Here is a 22,267-nt window from a genome sequence, read left to right as displayed (position 1 = left end):
GCAGACAAGGAAAAAGAGAAGGAGGGGAAGGGGGTTCCCAGGACAGACAGCAAAACCATTACAACAACAATCTGACTTTAATTGGATCAAAGAGACGTAAATAAAGACGATGAGGGGATGAGAGAAATTCACAGCAATCTCAGATCTCATATACTCACTCTTGGCCCTCTTGCCCTCGCGGGTGGCCCACAGGTTGAGCAGCGCAGAGCTCTGCTCCAGCAGCGAGTTGGGATTCTCCACACGGATCTTATTGATGTCATCCACGCTGAGCTGAAGCTCGCGTGCCAACTCTGTGCAGAAAAGGAGAAGACGAAGATCACGGAAGTGAAGGAAATATTCACATAATTTCACCGGTTTCATGCTATTATAGTGTGCGCAGTCTTGAAATGGCACTCTGCTTCACAGTTGCTCTGTCCAGAAGAGGCAGAACAAACAGCTATGGCTCTTGGCAGGAACACAGGAAATAATTAGTTTCATTGGCTGGTCGCCATGTTAGACCTTAATCAGCAGAGAGCTAGGCAAGCTTGTCAGACATAAGGTAAACATGGATGGTTTACAACAAATAAAAGCAGATTCGGTATATTCTTGTTCACTCACCAGCCCAGCTCAGTCCCAACTGTTCTGCAATCACAGCCATCTTTAGCTCCGTCCTCTCCATAGCATTCATAGATGCTGCACAAACCAGACCAAAACTGATATTTAACATCTGACCCCGTTAAATTGAATGATTGATATATCATCACAAGAAAATAAGCAGGTACAATGATTTACAAGTGAGAGAGTGAGAACCTCATACCCATAGCAGGTTCATTTAGGGCGCTGTATCTTTCTCTTAAAGCCAGCGGGGTCAGAGTTCGCCTCCGGTCTTCACTCCCAATAGTCTGCCAGTCACAAGCAAAGAACACTTAAGTTTACCATATCAGGGAAAATGACTATAATTAAATACACCGTATGTGTCGTGTAGCTTCGAGAGCTTTACCTTGATACATGGAGGCATGGTGATGTTGAGGTTACAGAGCACATGTTGGTTGTCCTCATATTTAGTGGACTTGCGCAGGAAAGACAGAAATCCAGTGTGCTCTTTACTGCTGTCTCTCACCTTAGACACACGGACACAAGGAGAGCAATGAAGACACATGCATACGTAGCGTGGAGACAAAGCTGGTGCAGTAACAAGTGTGCGACAAAGAAGATAAATCTGAAGAAACATCTGTGTGAGAAACACAAATGGTAATACCTTAACAGAGACAGGAAGTCGGTTATCTCTGAAGGCCTGGAAGCTGAAGCAGCGAGGCTGCTGGGTGGCCTTCCTCACGGGTATCAGATTCCCTGAACACTCCAGGTGAAGTGGCATTCCCTCCATCACCTGCAAGACAAGACACAGGCATTAGCCTACGCTGCACTAGAATCTTACTACATTAGTATGTTGCACTGCCCTCGTCTTTAAACTGACCTCTATGTCTCTGCTGCGAGCCACCTCCGTGAAGTTCTCATGCTGTTCCAGGGTTTTATCCATCTTATCGTCAGTCATGCAGTAGCAGCGCAGGCGGCCCTCGCGCTGCTCATTCATCTTTGCAAACACCACAAACTTGGCCATGTAGGGTACAGCTGACAGCTCTCTGTAGAGCAGGTTGGCAAAGGAGACGGCCTCAGCTGTACGAGGACAGTCTGCGAGCCAGAATCTGAGAGGAAACAATGACATGTAATCACAGTATTGAACATAAGTCAGTCTAGTTGCTTGATAAAATGATGTTAGATGGTAAAGGCTTACATTACACTTTATGGTACGATGGCAGATATGTACGTGTTGCCAACTGAGCTTACCGTGCTGAAACATTGGTTGTGAAACTGGCAGAGTCTTTAGCATACATAAGCTTGGTGGTGCCAGTAATGTCTTCCCATTGGGCTGGGGCTGTGCCGCCTGGAAATAATACAGAAGGAGAAAGGGCAAACTGGTTAATCTGGCTTTAGCAAAGGTCACAAAGAAGAAGTCTCACGGTGACGGTGTTTGTACAATATAAGAACAAATACTTTTTACATCCAATTAAGTCACTGACATCTTTCATCCTCGCCATGGAAGATACTGCTCCAGTCGACACAAACACACACACACACACTTACTCACCACTCACACAACTCCCAGTCGCGACATGCAGTACCTATGACAGAGCAAAGCAGACGCAGACTGGTAGTGTCGCCCTCCCCAGCGTCTCTGGGGCTGTCTCTCCAGGACGGGGGCAGGGGTATACACAGGCCAATGGGCCGGTGGAACTTGCGCCGCCGAGGCTCCACAGTGACCACGGGGCTAAAATTTGCCTGGTTACCGAGCAGCTTTGCAACCAGCTCATCTGGAACTGGCTGAGCCTGAGGTTGAAAGTAAATGATGGAGAGAGAGGGTACGTAACACGGACACAGGTGTGATGATGTGGTGGGAAAAAAAGGATAATTAGACAAAAGAAACATATGAACAGGCAATGAAGATACCAAAAAATTACAGGATAGCAGGTAGAATGAGACAACGGGAGATGGATGATGGGGCATTGGAGGAAAAAAAAGGACAAACGAATAGGGAAAAATTAAAAGTGAAGAGAAAGGGAGAGAGAAGTCCACAGTGAATAAAATAGCTAATGATTTAAATAACACATTTGAAAAGACAATTGCAGCACAAATCGGTAGGACTTAATAACTTTTTTTATTGTAAAATGTAACAATGTGTGTTAACATGAAGCTTTTACAATCATTATTACAAAATTGATATCAAAGAAAAAGGCACTGTGGTTTTTCACATGGCCATTCATGACATTATTACTACAGCAACATTTGAGTTTAATAGATATGTTCCTAAAACTATGTTAATAAAAAATGATATCCATATACTATTTTACTTACATTCAGTTACATTCACTATTTTCATTTTAGAGGTTACGGCATGTGTGGTTAGTTTCCAAGACATATTTAGCTTATCATAAATTCATTCATGCGTCTGAAGGACAGCTGTTGAACCAACACACGCAGCATAAGGTCCACTCATACTGTATCTACCTTATATTTTGGTTTACTGAAACACATTCTGACATTGGAATTACACTTTTCCATCTGATAATCACAATTCATAAATTGCTGACCTACATATTCATAAAAGATTTATAATTAGACTTTTAATTTTGTTAAATATAGAGATTAATGCAATCGCATTCTTCAACTACAATACAATATATATACTGCAAAACAGATTTTATACAGTGAGTATATTTAACCTGTCAAAATAAAATCACATGCACGGCACCTTGAAATCCCAAATCTGAGAAAATGGTGCATACTTATATAACAAACATATCCACTGCAAGTAACTATGAAGGAAGAAAAGAAAAGTAGCACTGTGGCCAAAATAAATGGATTGGATTGTTGTTATCTTTGTAGTGTAATCTGCAATTTAACCATCTCAAAAAATCCCACTCTCCAATGATCTGCTTTTTATCTTCAGTCCGATGAGACGGTATCCTTAATTCCCTGAATTGATGTTTCATTTCAAAACAGGATGTTGGGGCAGGACATTACACAGTGAGGGCTAAATCATAAGTGGATGCTATAATTGAGCCTGGTAAAGTAAGTTTAAAACGTTTCTCTTGTCTTTGGTGTGAATGTTTGATAAAACATTAAGTGTAGCTATAAACCACACAAAAGGGGGTTAAAAGCTTGATCAAACTTAAGTCGATTAAGTTTAAACGGTTTGAAGATCAGGTGCTCAACTGTCACCCCTTTTTATGCAGAACAACACTCCAGTTCATCCAAAAAGAAGATTAGCACATCTCCAGACATCCATGATACCAAAACCACTGAACAGTCTTTCCTGGCTATTCTGCAAGAATGCAGAACAATTCCCATCACGTAATGTTTGACTTGCTGTACTTAAAAACTGTCTCTCCAATGAATTAGTAAATATAGTAAATACAGGGCTTTGCCAGTGATATAAATACATTTGTGAGAAAGACATCAAGATAAAACAAACTGACATATTAGCACTAAATGAGCAGTCCACAGTTGTATAAAGGTGTCAAGTGCATGCACTAAGTGAAATAAAAAGCTAAGTACACAAACAAAAGACAAATAAATCAGGAAAACTTCCGACACTAGTGCTGATATGATCTGGTCATTCCAAGATCAATCAAAGTACATTGAACATGCTTTCTTTCAGGCAACACAGGCATTAACGATTCTGTCTTTCTTCTCCTTCCTTCTCCTTATCGTCCCATCTCACCTGCAGCCCCAGGCGGACTCGTTTGGTGACTGCCGTCTCAGGAAACGTGGCCTGGACCAATGGCACCAGTTTACTTGTCAGCGAACCTCCTTCTGGTCCAATCAGGTCGCTTTCTTGCTGGACTCGCGATACAACAGCAAAGTAAAGAGGGAAGTCGGTGGAGATGATGCGACGGATTCGCTTCTTCCCGAGCTCCTCTTGACTTTCCAATTCTGAGGAGATAAGAGGGAGTTAAACTCTCAGGAAGTGATGCCACCCAGTGACGCATTACTATGAATCCTTCCGCTCTTCCTTTTCCTGCCCTGTGTAGCATTTAAGCGCCAGGATTGGCCAGGAGTCCATGCTGCTAATTGAGGTACTGGTAACCTGATTTGTTTAGGTCCTGACCAATGGGCTATGCTGACAGTAACTACTCAAGGTTAGTGCCTGACCTTAATTATCTCTGCCTCAAACAGCTACACAGGGTGGGTCTTGCCAATAAAAGCAGTTGGATTCATAATTACGCCCCAGAGAAATGTATGAGTGTCAGCCAGAGATCGAGCATTTAAACTCTTACCCTCATCCATCCCGTTGAGGATTGTTTCCAGCACTTCGTCTCCGTAGCGATTGCGATGCTCTTTCCAGACATTGCCATTCTCGCTCCTCAGCACCACGAGCTCCCGGTCACCACGACCCAGAGCAGCAAAGTGGGGGATCTCCACTATCACCGGTCTGTCACACATCACACAAAGAATTATACAAGAACAAATGACAAAATCCTGACTATTTCCAGTTTCAGTTGCTTCCTCACCCCAGGAACTGCATCCCGGCTGGCCCCAGGGAGATGATCCTGCTGGCCAGCCCCTCTCCCTCCACCAGCGGAGGGGGGCTGGTCAGCTTCTGCGGCTTCACCAGGCGGCAGGTGATGCGGGTGGGAGCCGCACAGGTCCGCGGAGGTATGATGACACGCAGACCGTTATGCCTGCTGCCTCGCATTGAGCCGCCTCGAGCATCTACCATGAAACTGACCAGGAACCTGTTATTGGACAAATGTGGTCTTTAGTTGTCAGATCAGATGTTAAATCGGGATTCAGTGAAATGAAATGTTTTGCTGACCCTGTGTGTATGGGACTGGCGACTGGGCTGACATTGTCTGACGTCTCAGTCGCTGGGCTGCTGGGGATCAATGAGTCCTCATCATATTCTTTGGGCAGTGGAAGTGGAGTGTGCTGCTACGACAAAAAGACAAACTGTTCATGACATTCGCAAAAGAACTCTGTTTAGCATAATGTTCATATATTACTTTCACCATCAACTGTAAAATGGAGATGATATTGAGAGGGCTATGATGACAGCTTATGCTCATGTGCTCATTTTTCAAGTGCTATTTTTATGCTGGATATGTAGAAGGTACATCATTAACCTTCAAAAGGCCTTTGAGGATGGATTTTCATTTAACAGAAATGGTGGAACTACAATAATTGCAATATTTTGAAGTTTTAATCAAAACCGTATGTTAAGTCCATGTCCATGATACACAACCCTTCATAGTGATGACCTTGGAAATAGCAGTTTGACTTAAAAACTCCTCAGCAGATGGAGGCTGCTCAGATGTCTTGGAGATCGTAGAAAACTTGGCAAACTATATTTTGCTGAGGAAGACTTTGAGATGTAGTAAACTGCAAAAAAGGTGACTTTGATTAAGCAAAAGGGGCACTCCACCAATTTTTTAGCCGTTGAGTCATTTCAGCTTTGGCTTCGAGAATACCAATTCATAACAGAAACCATGCATCACAAACTGGTCAAGTTCAAAAGATGTCATTATTCCCGTTAAGGAACGTGTAATGAGAGACATTATAAAGTTGCATTGTAGGAAATGAAGGATCCTGTGTTTTTGCAGTTTGGCCTATGCTCGGGAATATCAGTTTAAGTGCACGCTATATTTAGAATACTTTTTGATGTAGAACTGAAAGTGTAACTTATCTACACTATTGTTACAAACAGAGTCTGAAGAGGGCTGACGGCAAGATGAAGCTGTGAAAATATTTCAAATATTAGCATATACATAAACTGATGATTATTTTAGGTGAGCATTTCTTTTAGGTGTCTACAATATGTTTTGATGCTGCAAGTATCCACAACAGTACATCACTTTGCTCTTATGTCGGTACTCTTGTCAGTTTCTCCAAACTGGGGGAATGCCGACCGCTGTCCAATGTATGTAATACACTGACTACGGATAACCTCTTACAACCCAACTTCAAAACACCCAAACTATCCGTTCAGTATCTTACTCGTGCTGCTGTGTAAAGTAACAGTACCTGATCCATCTCGTGTTCTTTCAGGATAACGGTCTCCGGAGAGACTCTGGGGATCCTGGGAATGGCTGGCGAGTAATTCCTATTGTATGAAAGGAGAAAAACACAAGTTAGATGAAGACATTTCTTTGCATCTCCTCCCAAGTTCTCATCCCTGGTGTTTAGTGGGTGTCTATGGTGCATCCCCCTTTATCCATCCACCTATTAGCTTGTGACTACCAGCTTGGCTCTCTGCTATTTCCCCGCCCAGCCCCCCTTACGCTGTGCCCAGCCCTCTCTCGTACTCCAGTGATTTCTTGGGGGAGAGGAAATCGTCATCATGGTCTTTCATGTCATCCATCTTCATGTACCTGGCCCCTTCTGTCCCCAAGAGCTCCTCTCCTTCAGAGAACGACATGGCAAAGAGAGCGAACAGACCGTGGTCAGGTTGGTGAAACAGCACAAGAGAAAGAGAGAAAGAAGAGAACAAGATTGTTAACCAGCGGTTAGAAGGGTTAGACGTTAGGAGATGGCTCTGTGATTCAGGCGGTAGACTGGTGAGATGAGGCGATTGTGACGATGATCTGTACATTTCATCCTGCTAATCACTGGCAAAAATTGTAATGCAGCCCCGTGACCGAACGCCAGTAACACTTAAAAATCAGGTACGAAGACAGGATCAATACAGCAGGTCACTGTAATCAGCTGAAGTCACAGGCTGCTGAGTCCAACACTTTTCATTAAGAACCACTAAAGCATTACTACATTGAAATAAGAGAGGACACCTTACAGATGTAGTTTTAAAAACCCATAAACTCTCAGTTGGAGTCAACAGCATTATGTGCACAGTGCACTTCCTCTGGGGAGAGCATGCATCAGCATAATCTCATTCCAAAAATATCAAGGGAATAAACAGCTTTTAAACTGGAAGATTTAGACATCAACTGTCCCAGAGAGCAATGCATGAGGAGATTTGTTATAGAATGCAAACACAGAGACAATCAGAACAGCATCAGCCCACTGCAACACACACGACGATCAAAGTACAAGCTGTTCTGCTTTAAAGCTACAGTACATCTTCACGTGAGCAGAGGCGGGTTACTTACCCCCCAAAACACGCGGTCATTTTCAAGAATTCACCAGAACCGAGTCCCCCGCGTGTATGAATTTGTGACCACAGCTTGTGTGAGTTGGTGGTCTGTCAGCGGTCGAGAGCCGAAGTGATGTGGTAGTCATTACGCTATGTTTGACTCTGTGAGTGCATTTCTCACAGGTTAATATGAGTCAGCTCGTGTCCTGGATACTTTCTGTCTTGTGTGCCGTGCATGTGTGCCACGTCATGTAGGCAAAGTGTTACGGGCGAGTGCATCAGATAACCTGCCAAAATCATTTCACCATTTCTAAAATGAGATGTGTCTTTAAGACGGCATCTCGGCTGCTTTCTATTTTTAGAGCAAAGGTGACAATGTGTCTGTTGAATTATCAGGGGACTAAAAATAACAAGACATAATGTTGGTTGTTAACGTGTATTTACCCGTTTGTTTAGCAGAAACAAGCTGTGAGCTAAAATATCACTCAAAGATGATATGTTGAACTTGCTGACTAACAGTTACACAACCACAAGACACAGCAATGTTATCATTGTCATGTCTCTGTCCCGATGAATTAACCCTATATTCACTCTGCTTTCAGATCTTTATTTGGACTTTATCTGAAACAGCTGCCTGTTGCTGCTGAAATGCTACGAGAGCGGTGAGAGTAAAGTTGCAGGCTGCAAAACCAAAACAATTAGGCAGAAGCCTCTAAGAGCCTCCGTAGAGCTGAAGGTAACTGTGGAGTCAGGTGATAATTCTCTGTGGGTTTATCACTACAAGCGACTCCTTCAGATGGAAATAGTCACATGATCAAACATGTTGAGTATAAACACTCGCAACATATTTCAAACCTCCCGGCTAACAAATACGGGTGACATGGCAGGAAAACAAAAATGATGCGGTACAACCGCAATGAAGACAGATTTAAATGCAGACAGAGCAGAGGACAAACACATTTCAAAGCGATGACAGCGCTACTCAATTATTAACTGCTAACGCTCACAGAAAAGATTTAAAATATCATATTGAAGATTTATTATCCTTGTTTTGCTATACACAATAATGGATCCGATACCCATGGGGGTGATATATGTGTGTAGGCCACGACTGTAACTGCCAACATAACATGGAGGGGAAAAAAAACCTGGGGAGTTAGAGGATGAGAATGTTATTGAGGGGACTCATACAGGTTACGGACATGGGTGCTGTGGGTGCATGCCAATGAGAAACCAGAGCCACCATCACAGTGAGCGCCACTACAGAGGGAACGAGAGAGAGCGCGAGAGAGAGAGAGAGGCAGAGAGGTAAAGATTGAGAGAGTGAGCTTGAAATGGAGCCACACACTTCAATACAACGACCTATGAATGCCGCACGAAGAAAGAAAGAGACATTCATACCTAATGTTAGCTGTGCAATTCCTAAAAAAGGGCAAAAGGAATTGGAAAATGTATGTAACGAGTTAAAACATCATAAAATCAGCCTCATAGACTGGAAGTAATGTTTAGATAACATCAGCATAGTCGATTAAACATTGTTTCCAACTGTTTTATGTGATTAATAACAATTTCCTTCCCTACCTTCATCCTCAGACACGTCCAGTATTTCATCCACTGTTTCGGGGAAACTCATGCGATGTTTCTCAGTGGTCGTCTGCACAGAAGGAAGAGGAGAAAAAACAATTACAGACACAACAGTGCGTTTAAACTTCTTATTTCCTATTATTGCCAGTGTTGTATCCACAGGGCAGAGTAGCGTTTCTAAACTTCTCACCATGGAAACCGTCTCCTCAGTGACGAGCTTTAGGACGTCACTCACAGAGATGTAGCCCAACCTCTTAGCAATGGCCAGAGCTGAAGTACCGTTCTACCAGACAGAGAGGAGCAGTTTGATCAGATCTCAAGACAAAACTTTATCAGTCATTTTGAAGAAGACAAGGCGAGTTCATGCTCACTGTCGTAGTCTCGTTGGGCTGAGCTCCGTGCTTCAGCAACAGAGTCACAATGTCTGTGTGTCCCTGCTGGGCCGCCTGGTGCAGAGGAGTGTAACCGAGCTGGAAGAGATATTAAATGTGTTCTTCCTCATGAAAGTGCAAATTACAACTAAGATACATCTAAAGAAACATATTTTACCAGAATCATTCCTGAATTAGTAAAGCTGGTAGGGCAAGCATCACAACAAGTCAGTACAATGGACAATTGTCATCTGAAACAATTAAAATTATTATTTTAACAATTTATACAATAGGTTAATCATTTCAGTCAACAAAAGCAAAAATCCACTGGTTCCGGCTTCTCAAACGCCTGTCTTCAAGGATAATAGACTGAATATCTTCAGATTTTGGACTCTTAGCCAGACAAAACAAGCAATTTGAATATGTCAGCTCTGGGATCTTGTTGTGGAAATGTTTGACTTATTTTTACAGACTTCAAACTAAATCAAGACAACAATCTGCCGATTACTCAGTAATGAAGAATTCTGAATTGCTGCCCTACATCTAACCTTACTCAGTCAACTTTAAACACATTGGTGCATATATCATAATATGAATATAATTACTGCATCTCACACTACACTCTAGTCAGGTTAAATGCCCTGACTCCAATAAATCATTACTAACAGCTTTCACCTCGGACATCCCTGCAACAATGTGCTTTGAACTGTGTAATGTGCAGCGTATTTGAATTTCCTGATGAATGGATCAGAGACAGTAGACACACTGTAACCGTGTGACTCATGCACAGACTAACTGTAGTTTCATCTAGAACCAGAGGGAGGCACTCACCCTTGTTTTGCTGTTGACGTCGGCCTGTTGCTGCAGAACGAACTTCACTATCTTGATGTTGCCATAGTGACACGCTACATGGAGAGGTGTGTAGCCCATCTGACAGAGAGCGAGGAAAAGTAAAACGTCTTAAGCACAAATCCAGACGCATAACTTTAGTGTCTTAATGACCTTTTAATATAAATATAAATACGATTTTACCCTATTGAGGGTTGAATGGTTCATGAATATTACATTAAGTAGTGAATCAAATCGACGCAGTCAAATCATTCCTTATTTTTATCATCGCATTCAGTCTGCAATTTAGGAATTAACGAGAGAGGATGCAATTATGTCTTGTGCACGGGATGGGAACAATAACAATAATTTCAATTATAACACCTTGATATGATGATACATTCCAGTAGAAGATAAATAACTAAGTGTATTTACTCAAGTACTGTACTTAAGTAAGATTTTAAGGTACTTGAACTGTACTTGAGTGATTACATTTTTTGCTACTCCAATACAAATACATTATAACATATTATTATGGATAAAGATAAGACTTTATTGAAATATATTTAATGAAATTCACAAGCTCCCCAGCAGTATATATATCAGAGTACTTCTTCTACCACTGGCCACAACAAATGCTGCCTCCCATGTAAAGCCTAAACTGCTGTATTCTTGTCAAGACTGTGTCAAAGAGGTGTCCAGCTTTGGTTTGTGGTGCTGTTGTACCGACCACATTATTTATTCTACACATTGATGAAACCTTACAAACAATTTTCTGCACATACAACTCCATGTCAAAATTCTGTTGTAGAGCTTTAAGCCGTTGAGGTCTAAGGGGTCTGAACTCCTCAAAGGTCGAACATGTTTTGATGGCAACGTAACCCTCTGCTATGATAACGTCCGACTATTTATGCTACAGCACTACAACACTATCTGCCGTGCCTCAAAATAGATGGCATAAGCAGCTTCTACATGGATAAGACTTTGATAACCACACAACGGTTTGCCATGAGGCTGAAAAGGTCTTACCCGTGTGGCAGCGTATACTGAAGCCCCTTGCTTCACCAAGATATCTGCGATGCCAACATGTCCTTCCTGTCCGACTAGATGCAGTGGGGTTAATCCACTCTGGGGGCAACCAGATTCAGAAGAAAACAGTCAAACACAAGAACAAATCAAGCCCAAGTTACATATTATTTTACGATTAAATGGACCAAATAAACGCCCTGCCCCATGTCAGTCATCCTTTAATCATCTATGTGTTTCTTGCCTTGTTTCCAAGGTTGACGTTGGCCTGTTTGGAGATGAGCAGGGAGACCATGTCGGGCCTTCCTTCTTGCGAGGCCAGGTGGAGAGGTGTGACTCCCTGCAGTGACTCAGCATTGGCTGAAGCTCCGTACTGCAGCAGGCTGTTAGCCACCTCCACCTGGTTCTGCTTGGATGCTATGTGGAGGGCGGTGTAGCCATTCTGTAGCACAGACATGAGTTGTGGTTAGACAAATATGTGTATATGCCTGATACTGGGCCATTCAGCATGAATTATGTGTGGACTTGTGTGTATCTCTTTTTTTTTTTACCCTGGCTGCACTATGTGGAGACCCGCCCTTGCTGACAAGCAAGTTGACAACATCCAGGTTGTTGTGATGTACAGCAACATGCAGTGGAGTCAGACCATTCTGCAAAAACAGAATCAAAAGTTGCTCAGACTTTTGAAGATCAAACAATTCTTTATCCATCTTTTGAATCCTTCTCCCATACAGCCAATCCCTTTATGTTTCTCTTACCTTCCCAGCAGCATTAGGATTGGCTCCTCTCTCCAACAAAAGCTCTGCTACATCCACCTTGCCGTACTTGGAGGATACATGGAGCGGAGTGAAGCCTTTCTACAGAGGCACCAACGAAGAAGTGGACCCAATATTAGGTTGGGTAACACAGTTATTAGTGCTGACAGTTTTAAGTCAGCCAAATGTTTTCAAGGAAGGGTAAGCAGGCGGATTTTACCTTCGTCATCTTGGTCTGCTGAGCCTCCATGTCCAGTAGGATGCGTACAGTTTGTGCGTGACCTTCCCGAGCAGCGATGTGTAGGGGTGTGTGGCCTGCTGTGGTGGTGGAGTTGGGGTTAGCTTTGTGCTCCAGCAGCAACTTCACTAGCTCCTTGTGGCCCATCCGAGCGGCACAATGCAGAGGTGTTTGGTCATCCTGGCCAATGTGGGGCAAGGAATTATAAAATATGAGGTACTGCATGAAACTTCAGCAGTAGAATGCCTTCCCTAGTGTCTTAATCATCCTGTTTTCGTTTCTCAGCGTCTCCACTTTGATCTCAACTTGTTACATTAACTGTAAAAGGAGGCTGTGGTGTGTAGGAGGGAAATTAGCATGTGAATGCTCTGCCAGGAATTAGTTGCTGAACCAACTTTCTAAATGAATGCTTATTATGTATCAATTTAAGATAATTTAATCATATGAGGAATCTTAATGCACGAGTACAAAATATGTGGATTGTGCTGCAGTATGTGAAATCTCTACCTTAGCCTTAGCGTCCACAGGTGATGCGTTCTTCAGTAAAAACTCTGCCACCTCATAGTGTCCTGCCCGAGACGCCATATGAAGAGGAGTCTCCACTTTCTACTCATGCAGAGAAGGACAAACCGCCCGCTCAGATTCATCAGTATTACAACAACAGCATCATCAATGCAGAGGTGAGTTGGTTATCTGCACTGCTCACCAGATTTCAGAAGAGAACTCACCACATTGGAGGCGCTGGGGGAAGCTCCTTTCTGCAGCAGGATCTTCACAATGTTGAGACGACCCATAAACGATGCCACATGCAAAGGGGTCAGGCCAGACTGTTCAGAAGAGGAGAAGAATATTACAAATGGTCTTGTATGCGATTAATGACTTTTACGCTGCCATCTTGACTAGGACTTGCCTCGTAAAAGCAATTCAAACTCTCAATGGGATTATCCTGGATAAATACAAGTATATATATATCCCATATAATGAGCTGTGAGCTGTTATTGTCAACCCCTCTTTTTAATTCCCTCACCTCAGTCACAGCCTCTATTGATGCGGAGTGTTTAAGCAGGAGATCCATCACACGCATGTGGTTCTTTTTACAAGCAATATGCAAAGGAGTAAAGCCATTCTGTACAAAAGAAAGAAAAAGGAATGATTATCATGACTACAAAGATTAAAAGTAACTTTTCCTTGTCTGAATTGATAAATTGACTGTGTGCTTGTCACTGACCAATGCCCGAGAGTTGGGTTTGGCCCCTTTGTCCAGCAGTACTTTGGCCATGCGTTGGTGGCCACAGTGTGCTGCCACATGAAGAGGGGTAAGGTGGTCCAGTGTGATATCATCTATCTCGGCGTTGTACTGCAGCAGCTGCTTGACACAGTCCATGTGGTCCCCCTGTGCTGACATGTGTATTGGAGACAGGCCATTCTGCAAAAAAACACAACCCAAAAAACGTGTCGACTCTCTCATCCCTTGTAAAACAGGAAGCAACTTGTCTTGTAGTGAAAACAAACAATTGAAGCAAGAGGCAGCAGCAAGAGGGATCTATGGCTGTTTGGCTGATAGATCACACACTTTTACTTTTATTTACATATTTAATTTTACAAAACAAATAGTACAAAACAACTCAGTGATTTGCATTAATTACCAAACCAGATGGCGTTCAGTTCATTTCTAAGAAGTGAATATGGATTACCTTGGTCTTTGCCTGGATGGGGGCTCCATGGTCCAGCAGGATCTCTATAATCCTGACATGACCATTTCTGGCTGCACAGTGCAGAGGAGTCAGCTCATCCTGGAGAGAGAGGGTGGTTAAAGATTTAGCTAATGATGCATCAAATTAGAATCAGGAAAGGAATCAAAGATTCTATGTAACCGCAGGGTGGATGTCTGCTGCACCTTGGTCTTGGCATCAATCTGAGCCCCTCTGTCCAGCAGGAGTCGGACCATGATGACATTCCCCCGTCTGGCTGCAATGTGCAGAGGAGTAATGCCGTTCTGCAGAGAGAAACAGCTGCACTTAGATGGGCACACACAAGGACAGCAGAAAGCAAGGACAGAGATTAACCTTCCAACATCAATTATTCCCTACCTTTGGGGTGAAGTTGACATTGGCTCCTCTATTGAGCAGCAGTTGAGCCACGTTCAAGTTTTCATAGTGTGCAGCAATGTGGAGGGGTGTGAATCCAGTCTGCAGGGACACGTCAGGGTAAGTACTTGTCACTCTCATTACCGTTGCATTTTAGAAACACTAATACTGACACCAAACACAGATGTCCATACCACTTGTTCATGTACTGCACATGTGTGTAATCATATCTGCAGCCATGCACACACAAATACAAATACAGACACGCATGTATACCTTGCTGAGTACATCAGCATTGGGGTCATTCTGCAGAAGCACTGCGGCTGTGCGTGTATCGTCGTTGCGTGCTGCAATGTGCAGCGCAGGGAGGCGGACCTTTCCCTTGGTGCCATAGTTGATGAGCAGGGCTACGACATTCTCATGTCCCTGTTGAAGAGCCACGGCGAGAGGAGTGAATCCATCCTGTAGCACACAGAAGAGAGTTAGAAGACTGGTTGACTCATGGAGAAAAAATGAGAGAGGTTAAAGAGAGAGGCTTATGAGAACGAAACAGAATGGAAACACGGCGCTGTCTGGATCAGCAAGGATAGGACTGAGTAATTTGGGAGATTACTCTTTGAAAATGTCTCTCGGTTCCTGAGTCTTTAGTACCTCAGTTGGAAGGCTCTGATTGGCTCCGTTCTCCAGAAGAAACTTCACAACCTCTAGATGGTTTTCTTGTGCGGCCATGTAGAGTGGAGTGAAACCCTTCTGTCTCAGAAAGACGCACAATAGACACGCGCACACACACGCGCGCACACACAAACGCACAGCAGCAGCACAGGAGACACAAGCACAGCAAAAGAAAGACAGGAAGACGGTAACAGTCAGATGCATGGGCAAGCATGTACAGAGAGAGGAAACACCAAAATACAGATATATAGGGACAAAGACACTTGTTAACAGATGGAATTGCAATAGTTACTACAATGGTTTCATACCTGGGACTGAGCGTTGACATCGGCCCCGTAGTTAACCAGCTCTGTGACCACCTGCTCCTGCCCTGCCAGCGCTGCAATGTGCAGGGCCGTGTTCCCTTTCTGTTTAAACACAGATACATGAGAACAGTACACAGTCATAACGAGCACCAACAAAGATTATAGGTGAAACGTGCAGATGTTAGGTTTCATATGCAGACAGATGTTTCATGTTGGATTCTGCCGATCTAGATGAAGTGTGCCTTATTTACATGTGTTTAACTCATCAACTAATAGTATAATTCCACATGTAAAAACAATAGAAAGAGACAATTCAACAGGTGTTGTAATGAGAAAATGTTAAAAAAGTAGTTCATTTTTGGGAAATACGCTTATTTGCTTTCTTGTGGCGGGACAGATAAGGAGATTAATACCACTCTCATATCTGTACACTCAATATAAAGCTACAGCCAGCAGACCGTTAACTTAGTTCAGCATAAAGACTGGAAAGAGGAGGAAAACAGCTAGTCTTGCTAAGTCCAAAGGCATTAAAATCCACCAACACAAAGCAACACATTATGGTTTTATTGGACTCATATGCGGGACTATTTCTGAACATGTGCATGTGAAAACTCTACAAGTGAATTCAAAGGCCAGGGGACTTTTTACACAAGAGATTTCTGAGCATACAAGAAGAAGGGACATTTTCACAGTGGATTTTTACCTTTGTGGTGGTCTCCAGTACGATGCCATTGTGGAGTAGCTCCAGCACCATTTTAACGTGGCCTTCTTTCGAGGCCAGATGCAGCCCGTTGAGTCCATTCTGAGTGAGAGAACAGAGTAAACCTCATACTGAAGGGTCCTAAACTAATTATAAACATAAATATTTCCTAATCTGAAATAGATAACCACACATGTACACACAAACACATGTAGGCCATGCCAACTGAAACAACTGTTGTTGTTTTTTATCACAGTGACTGACACATTCACAAACTAAAGCGAGCAAATACTTACACTGGACACCACGCATGCAGTACTCTCAGAATCAAAATGGTCATTAGCGAAAACAATGTCTACAGGGATGAAAATCAGAATGTGAACATTTCCATTTGATTAATGATGGTGAGAGGAGGAGGAGGAGGTAGAGGAGGAGGACGGGAGGGGGATGGCAGGCCGCTGGTCTCGTGGCTGGGAAGAATACGAGCCGTGTGGGATAGGTCTGACCTCACACAGCCTTCCTTCAGCCGCACAGGACATGTGAGGTTGGACCTTTCACACACCACTGATATTATTCCTCTGAGTGGGGAGACCACAGCACACCATCACTCTACTGCAGACAGAGGAGAGAGGGTGGGGAGGGAGGAAGGCAAAAAGCAAGAAAAAAAAGGGAGGAGAGTTAGAAAACAGCATACAAACAGAGAAGGAGAGAGGATAGAGGAGAAGTTGTTAGGTTGAGAGGGATAGAAGAGGAGGGAAAACAGAAGACGGGGAGAGCAGGAGTGAGGCAGTGTGCTGGTGCGAGGTATCCACTCAGACAAGGAAACTCAGCTGCCACAGTCAAGCCTCCACCTGGCCAGACTCCCATCAGACTGTACATACAGCATCAGGACAAACAGTCACACAGCCACAACAACGGTGCTCTCAGCACCCACCGTGGTTGAAGTGAAAATCTACAACTCTTCACGTCACTCTGTATCATTGTATGAACTTTGAAGGTAAATACAGTGACCCTGTTTTGCAAAACAGTAGATTTACCTGAGGCCTGTGTTAATAATAAATGGAATACTGTCAATAAATAGAAGAGGCTGTAGCCTTCCTTAGGTGTCTTGATTATTACTACATTGAGGCCAACATTAAAGCCACTATGTGTAAAATGTGCAGCCATCCGATGGTAGCATAAAAAAAGACAGATTTTCACAAGAAATATAAAATGTTTCTACCAACAAAAAAACACTAGACTAATTATAAACATGCTGTAATTACATACAAAATGCCACATATCGGGGCTTTAAATGTAACACTTTAGAGCAATGCATATGCAAAGGTGTCTCCTAATTAAAGTGAAGCAAGAATGTTGTAGATTATCACTTTAACTCAAACACAGTTGACAGTTAACAGTGAAAAATAAAATCACAATTTCATATGACGAATATCACAAAAAATGAAATTGTGTAATTCAGGAGAATTAATCTTGTAGGTCAAAAACTTTCTGGTAACAGACTGTAAATCTATATGTAATTACATTTGTATTCCCTTGGGTTCTCCCTTCAACATAGTGAAGGAGTTTGCCAGTAAAAGCCAGTGTACAGTGTCACTTTACATACAATAAATCTGTTGTTACGTGGGGTTTGTTAGGGGCCCTAAAAATAGGCCTCATAGAAACCCTGACAGGAGCATTACCAGCAGTAATTACAAAATGTTCAGGACAGCATAAGTGAATGGAGGGGAAACCATGACTGTGTTAGATTAATGAGCCAGAGAAGTCTTTCTCACATAAACACACTATTTTGGCCAAGTTACAGTAGCCTGAGGGCAGCAGTCCTAGAACCGATAACGCTGCCTCTTCCTGGACACCCTGGGAACAACCGTCAGAATAAAGGAGGCAGGATGGAAGAGACAAGGTGAAGGAGAAGCCCCTGCCCCATTTACTACCTTCCCTGGAGACCCTGTAAACTCCACCTGCCACCTTCAGCCCCTGATTAACAGTCCACATGAGCATGCACATACAGTAGTGCACAGGCACATAACAGTGATCAAGTCAGACACATCATGCACACCGGACACATGTATAAAGAAATAATAATACAAGATATGGTGGTATACAAGGACAATATGTGAGAAGAACATAATGCAAAACTTTTATGAATTAGATCCCAAATGAGACTATACATCTGTCATATAACGTGTACCTTTGTGTAAACTGAAGGATACATGTATAAATACTGCAGGACATAAATAACTGATCATATAATTGGGTAAATCTCATTAGCTGAATTGAACTGCCTATTTTCATCCAAAAACACAGTTTGAATGAGAGGTGTGCAGTCCACCCACCTCCTGCATTTTTATTTAATCCGTTAGAAAGCATTTAGGGAAGACTAAATCCTTGCAGGATGCAATTGTCGTCCATCGGTGGCACACAAATACTTTAACCAATTAAATCTGGGGAATGTGCAGCTCTCTCACCTGATTGGCTGTATTTATATCAATGCCATTTTTGATATGGTCCAGGGCCTTGTCCAGGTTGCCAGAACGGGCCGCTCGGAGAAAACTGTTGCCAGCATCTGCCTGCAAGCGTAACGGAGAGAGGAAAAGGGGGAGGGAAGGGGGGAGAGGGTAGTAGGGGGTAAGGGGTATAAGAGAAAGAGAGAGACACATAAAGTAGAGGAGTAGAGAGGGGGAATGGAGAGGGAGACAGAGTTTGGTTAATATTTCATTTAAGGGCATTTGAAGGACTGAAACCACTCAGTGGTGATCCTTCAGTTTTTCTCTCATGTCGCGCCGCCCTTGAGATTTTGAACAGTGCAGTTTGACAATCTGCATCTGCACCTTGAAATGTGTATGTTGCGGGTGCGGTGGGCACGCAGGTGAAGTAGTGGAGTACACAAACCACCCGTGCTAAACAAAACGTCTAAAACTGTCATCTGTCCTCAGGTGAAAACTGTGAAAATGCTGACAGCTACTGGAGTGTCTGTTGTGCCCAGCAGACTGTCGGCTCTTTGTCTGGGATGCATGTGTGTGTGTGTGTGAATGAGAGAGAGAGAGAGAGAGAGAAAGAGACACAAGGTGAATAGAGAAAGTAGAGCAGGAGAGAGAAAGAGAGAGAGGGAGTTTGGCAAGAACCGGCTCACGGGCCGGCACATGGCACGTCTAGTGTTTTGTTTGTGTTTGAGGGCTTCGTGCCCCTCCCAGGCAAGCAGGGGTGCTGCTGAAACAGGATCACTCATGCGTCACAGGGGGAGAGCGAGGGAGAGGAGAAGCGGCCAGCGACTGAGGGAGAACCACAGGGAGAAGCTCGACTGCGGCAAACCCTGCACTTTTTTCACTTCATTTACATAATCTCCTCTCTCCCCTTGCCCATCCCCGTCCTTCATCACCCCCTCCCTCCATCTAACCAGCTATCTCAACATTGCTGGTCAGGAAAATCTTCAGCCGTCCAACAATTCAATGTATGTTTTAACCCAAATGCGGAGAATACATTCATGTATAGACCTCACTTTCTGATCCAAAAGAAAACCACCAAATGCTGCCATCACACACACCAAAGAAATACTTTTGACAAAGATAGAGTGAGCATTAGTAAAAGAAAAAAAGAAAAAAGAGAAAGGACCTACATGCCTGAAGTTGAGGCATAGCAACAAATGACACAACACACCCTCAGCATGACACCAGTGGCACAGCGCTGTGCAAAGAGAGAGTTCACTTTAAAGAAGAAAAGGGCGATCAATGCAGGGAACAGAACATTTTGAAAGAAAAGTAGCGTCCAGCTGATTGAAGAAGCCAAACGATAACCAACAGTAATTCTTGTCATATCTGGTAGAGAGATGAAATGTTTGAAATGGCAAAGTTTCTATCAGATGAACTTCCTACAGAATGCAGCATCCTGTGTGTAAAGTGATAAATCCTGGGCTTCTGCGCGAGTACACTGACTCATGCGGAGCCACTCGCCTCGGAGTCATTGTCATTCTCTCCAAAAGACAATTGAGAGGCATACTACTCTGCAGTACAAAGTCTGGGAGTCACACTCACACATGCTGAACAACAAAACGCTGACTAGACATTCCCACACACACAAAATAAAAAAAAGACACACTGGACGCACTGTAGAGCAAAACTCTAGAATCAGAAAATCTACCGTATGATATTTAGATAACTGCTTCAATATGAAGATGCAGTAAACACTCAACATGAAAAGTTTAAAAGTCTCCAGACTACTGTCTCTAGTTTGGTCTGTTCAGTGTCTCAGGTAACAGTTGTATCTACTCACAATTGCCAAGCCAGCTTGGTAGGCCATGCTCTCCCTCTTCTTACTTTCTTACTGCCATTAGACTCTCACTCACTTTCACTTTGAAGAAGACCCACAAACCTCCTCCCTCTAGACTGCTGCAGAGCAACATACTGACCCCAGTACACCTGTCATCCTGCACACACACACACACACACACACACACACACAAACCTGTCAATGGAGTTACGATCACCATCCCATAAAAGTCCTGTTTCGACAAATTTTGCGAATGGTTGGACGCACATGTGCTGTGTCTGTGTGAGTGTTTGGGAATCCATTTAGTATTAAAAATAATAATACAAATTACCTGAGTTACACAAGATTTGTATATAGTGCAGTTTGTATATCAGGCTATTTGCAATTATGTTATGTTAGAAAGTGTTACACAAAAATATTCTGTGAATCTCATTCATCAATGCATAGTAACTGATCATTGAAACCTAGAGGTAGTGTACTCTATCTATAGGAACAAATAAATTTAACTTCTCATAGGAAGACCATTTTTATCATTGTTTAAAAGAAAACGTATATACGACCCACACAGCAAGTATACACAATGTAGTGGCGTGCAAATTGTTTGCAGACTGCCATAGTGACGCAAGAAAAATCTTTTCATCAAAGTAGGAGCAAATACAGCTGATTCAAAGGCACACACAAACTTAACACAATATACATGCTCCCACAGCAAATGGTTGTGTGGTAAAACCATGGTGACCGTGACTGAGGCCCCTCTGCTGGATTCCCCCACCCCCCAAGACTCAGCTCACTGCCCCCCCAGAAAGAGCCTGCTGAAGTTTACAAGACGACCTAGAATCTCCACAGACTTCCTGGTGGTCAGTCCTGCATGTTTCTGTGTGCATCTGCTTGCGTCAAGAAGTGAGTGTGTGGTGTGGTGAGATAAGGATGCAGGGGAACCGCACCCATTCACTAACTCAGACATAAACAGGTACAGTGCACACACATATACCAGGGGAAACACACACGCAAGGCGCAGCCTAAATATGTTCTGTGGTAATTCCTCTGCTGCTTCTTGCTGGGACGATTTAGATGAATGTGTCCCTCTCCGATTATTCCCATGGAGAGTGGACAAAAAAGGAGCGAGCACATTAATCATACTGTTTGGAGCAAAAGAAACTAACAATAACCTGCTCAGCAGCTTCCTGGTCAACATTAGCAATATAAACGCACTGTCGTGCAACGTGCATGAAACTGTCCTCAGGTTAAGACAGCGCAAGGCTTCTCATAATGATGCTCAAAATTACCAAGTCAAATTATTCCCCTATCTCCTCACAGAAAATCCTCTGCCCTGAACTCCCCTGTCCCCGTCTTTATCTCAGCCTTTCTGTCCTGTTGCCTTCCTTCCCTTCTCTATCCCTTTGCTTCTTACATTTCTCTCTCCCCCTCCTCCTCGCTTGCCTCCTCTGCTGGTGCTGCAGCAGACAGAATGACATCATCACCCCCTCACTGGTGGACTGCAGTGTTCGAAAACTCAATGTATATGTATGCGTGTGTATGTATGCACGAGGAGGCATGTCTGAGATCAACATCCCGGCCACCAAGATCCTCTGCAGGGGACGACTAGACCTGAAAACTCATCATTTTCACAAGAAATTGATTGTGCGTGTGTTTGTGACAGTTCTGAATGGAATACGATTGAATGTGTTTGTGTGTGTGTGTGTGAGAGAGACGGGGATAAGCAAGACAATGTGAGGCATGAATGGGAGAGTAGAAAGACTCTCACGGTCTTAAAACTGTGTTTGTGATGTAATTGCAAAGATCAGGATTTG

At 43.3% G+C, this 22,267-nt stretch overlaps 1 protein-coding gene across 1 annotated transcript in view; it reads right to left on the bottom strand.

The window, feature by feature from the left end:
• ank1a (ankyrin 1, erythrocytic a) overlaps positions 1-22,267 on the bottom strand; it is a gene marked incomplete at its 5' end in the record, with an annotated part of 82,608 nt that overhangs the window by 14,398 nt on the left and 45,943 nt on the right. The window contains 36 exons of the mRNA XM_079161667.1: positions 159-290; positions 598-672; positions 797-881; positions 980-1,099; positions 1,238-1,366; positions 1,454-1,682; positions 1,825-1,921; positions 2,160-2,364; positions 4,259-4,470; positions 4,815-4,969; positions 5,049-5,273; positions 5,354-5,469; positions 6,559-6,637; positions 6,816-6,936; positions 9,026-9,046; positions 9,206-9,278; positions 9,399-9,491; positions 9,580-9,678; positions 10,411-10,509; positions 11,437-11,535; positions 11,678-11,875; positions 11,985-12,083; positions 12,192-12,290; positions 12,409-12,606; positions 12,934-13,032; positions 13,155-13,253; positions 13,454-13,552; positions 13,655-13,852; positions 14,121-14,219; positions 14,324-14,422; positions 14,517-14,615; positions 14,790-14,975; positions 15,165-15,263; positions 15,494-15,592; positions 16,194-16,292; positions 18,659-18,760. Coding sequence (XP_079017793.1) covers positions 159-290; positions 598-672; positions 797-881; positions 980-1,099; positions 1,238-1,366; positions 1,454-1,682; positions 1,825-1,921; positions 2,160-2,364; positions 4,259-4,470; positions 4,815-4,969; positions 5,049-5,273; positions 5,354-5,469; positions 6,559-6,637; positions 6,816-6,936; positions 9,026-9,046; positions 9,206-9,278; positions 9,399-9,491; positions 9,580-9,678; positions 10,411-10,509; positions 11,437-11,535; positions 11,678-11,875; positions 11,985-12,083; positions 12,192-12,290; positions 12,409-12,606; positions 12,934-13,032; positions 13,155-13,253; positions 13,454-13,552; positions 13,655-13,852; positions 14,121-14,219; positions 14,324-14,422; positions 14,517-14,615; positions 14,790-14,975; positions 15,165-15,263; positions 15,494-15,592; positions 16,194-16,292; positions 18,659-18,760 — 4,435 coding nt within the window. The remainder of the gene's footprint in view (positions 1-158; positions 291-597; positions 673-796; positions 882-979; positions 1,100-1,237; positions 1,367-1,453; positions 1,683-1,824; positions 1,922-2,159; positions 2,365-4,258; positions 4,471-4,814; positions 4,970-5,048; positions 5,274-5,353; positions 5,470-6,558; positions 6,638-6,815; positions 6,937-9,025; positions 9,047-9,205; positions 9,279-9,398; positions 9,492-9,579; positions 9,679-10,410; positions 10,510-11,436; positions 11,536-11,677; positions 11,876-11,984; positions 12,084-12,191; positions 12,291-12,408; positions 12,607-12,933; positions 13,033-13,154; positions 13,254-13,453; positions 13,553-13,654; positions 13,853-14,120; positions 14,220-14,323; positions 14,423-14,516; positions 14,616-14,789; positions 14,976-15,164; positions 15,264-15,493; positions 15,593-16,193; positions 16,293-18,658; positions 18,761-22,267) is intronic.

This window comes from Pholis gunnellus (assembly GCF_910591455.1).
Source record: "Pholis gunnellus genome assembly, chromosome: 6".
Taxonomy (NCBI): domain Eukaryota; kingdom Metazoa; phylum Chordata; class Actinopteri; order Perciformes; family Pholidae; genus Pholis; species Pholis gunnellus.
Note: the sequence above shows the minus strand (reverse complement) of the source record. Positions and strands in the feature narration are given on the sequence as shown.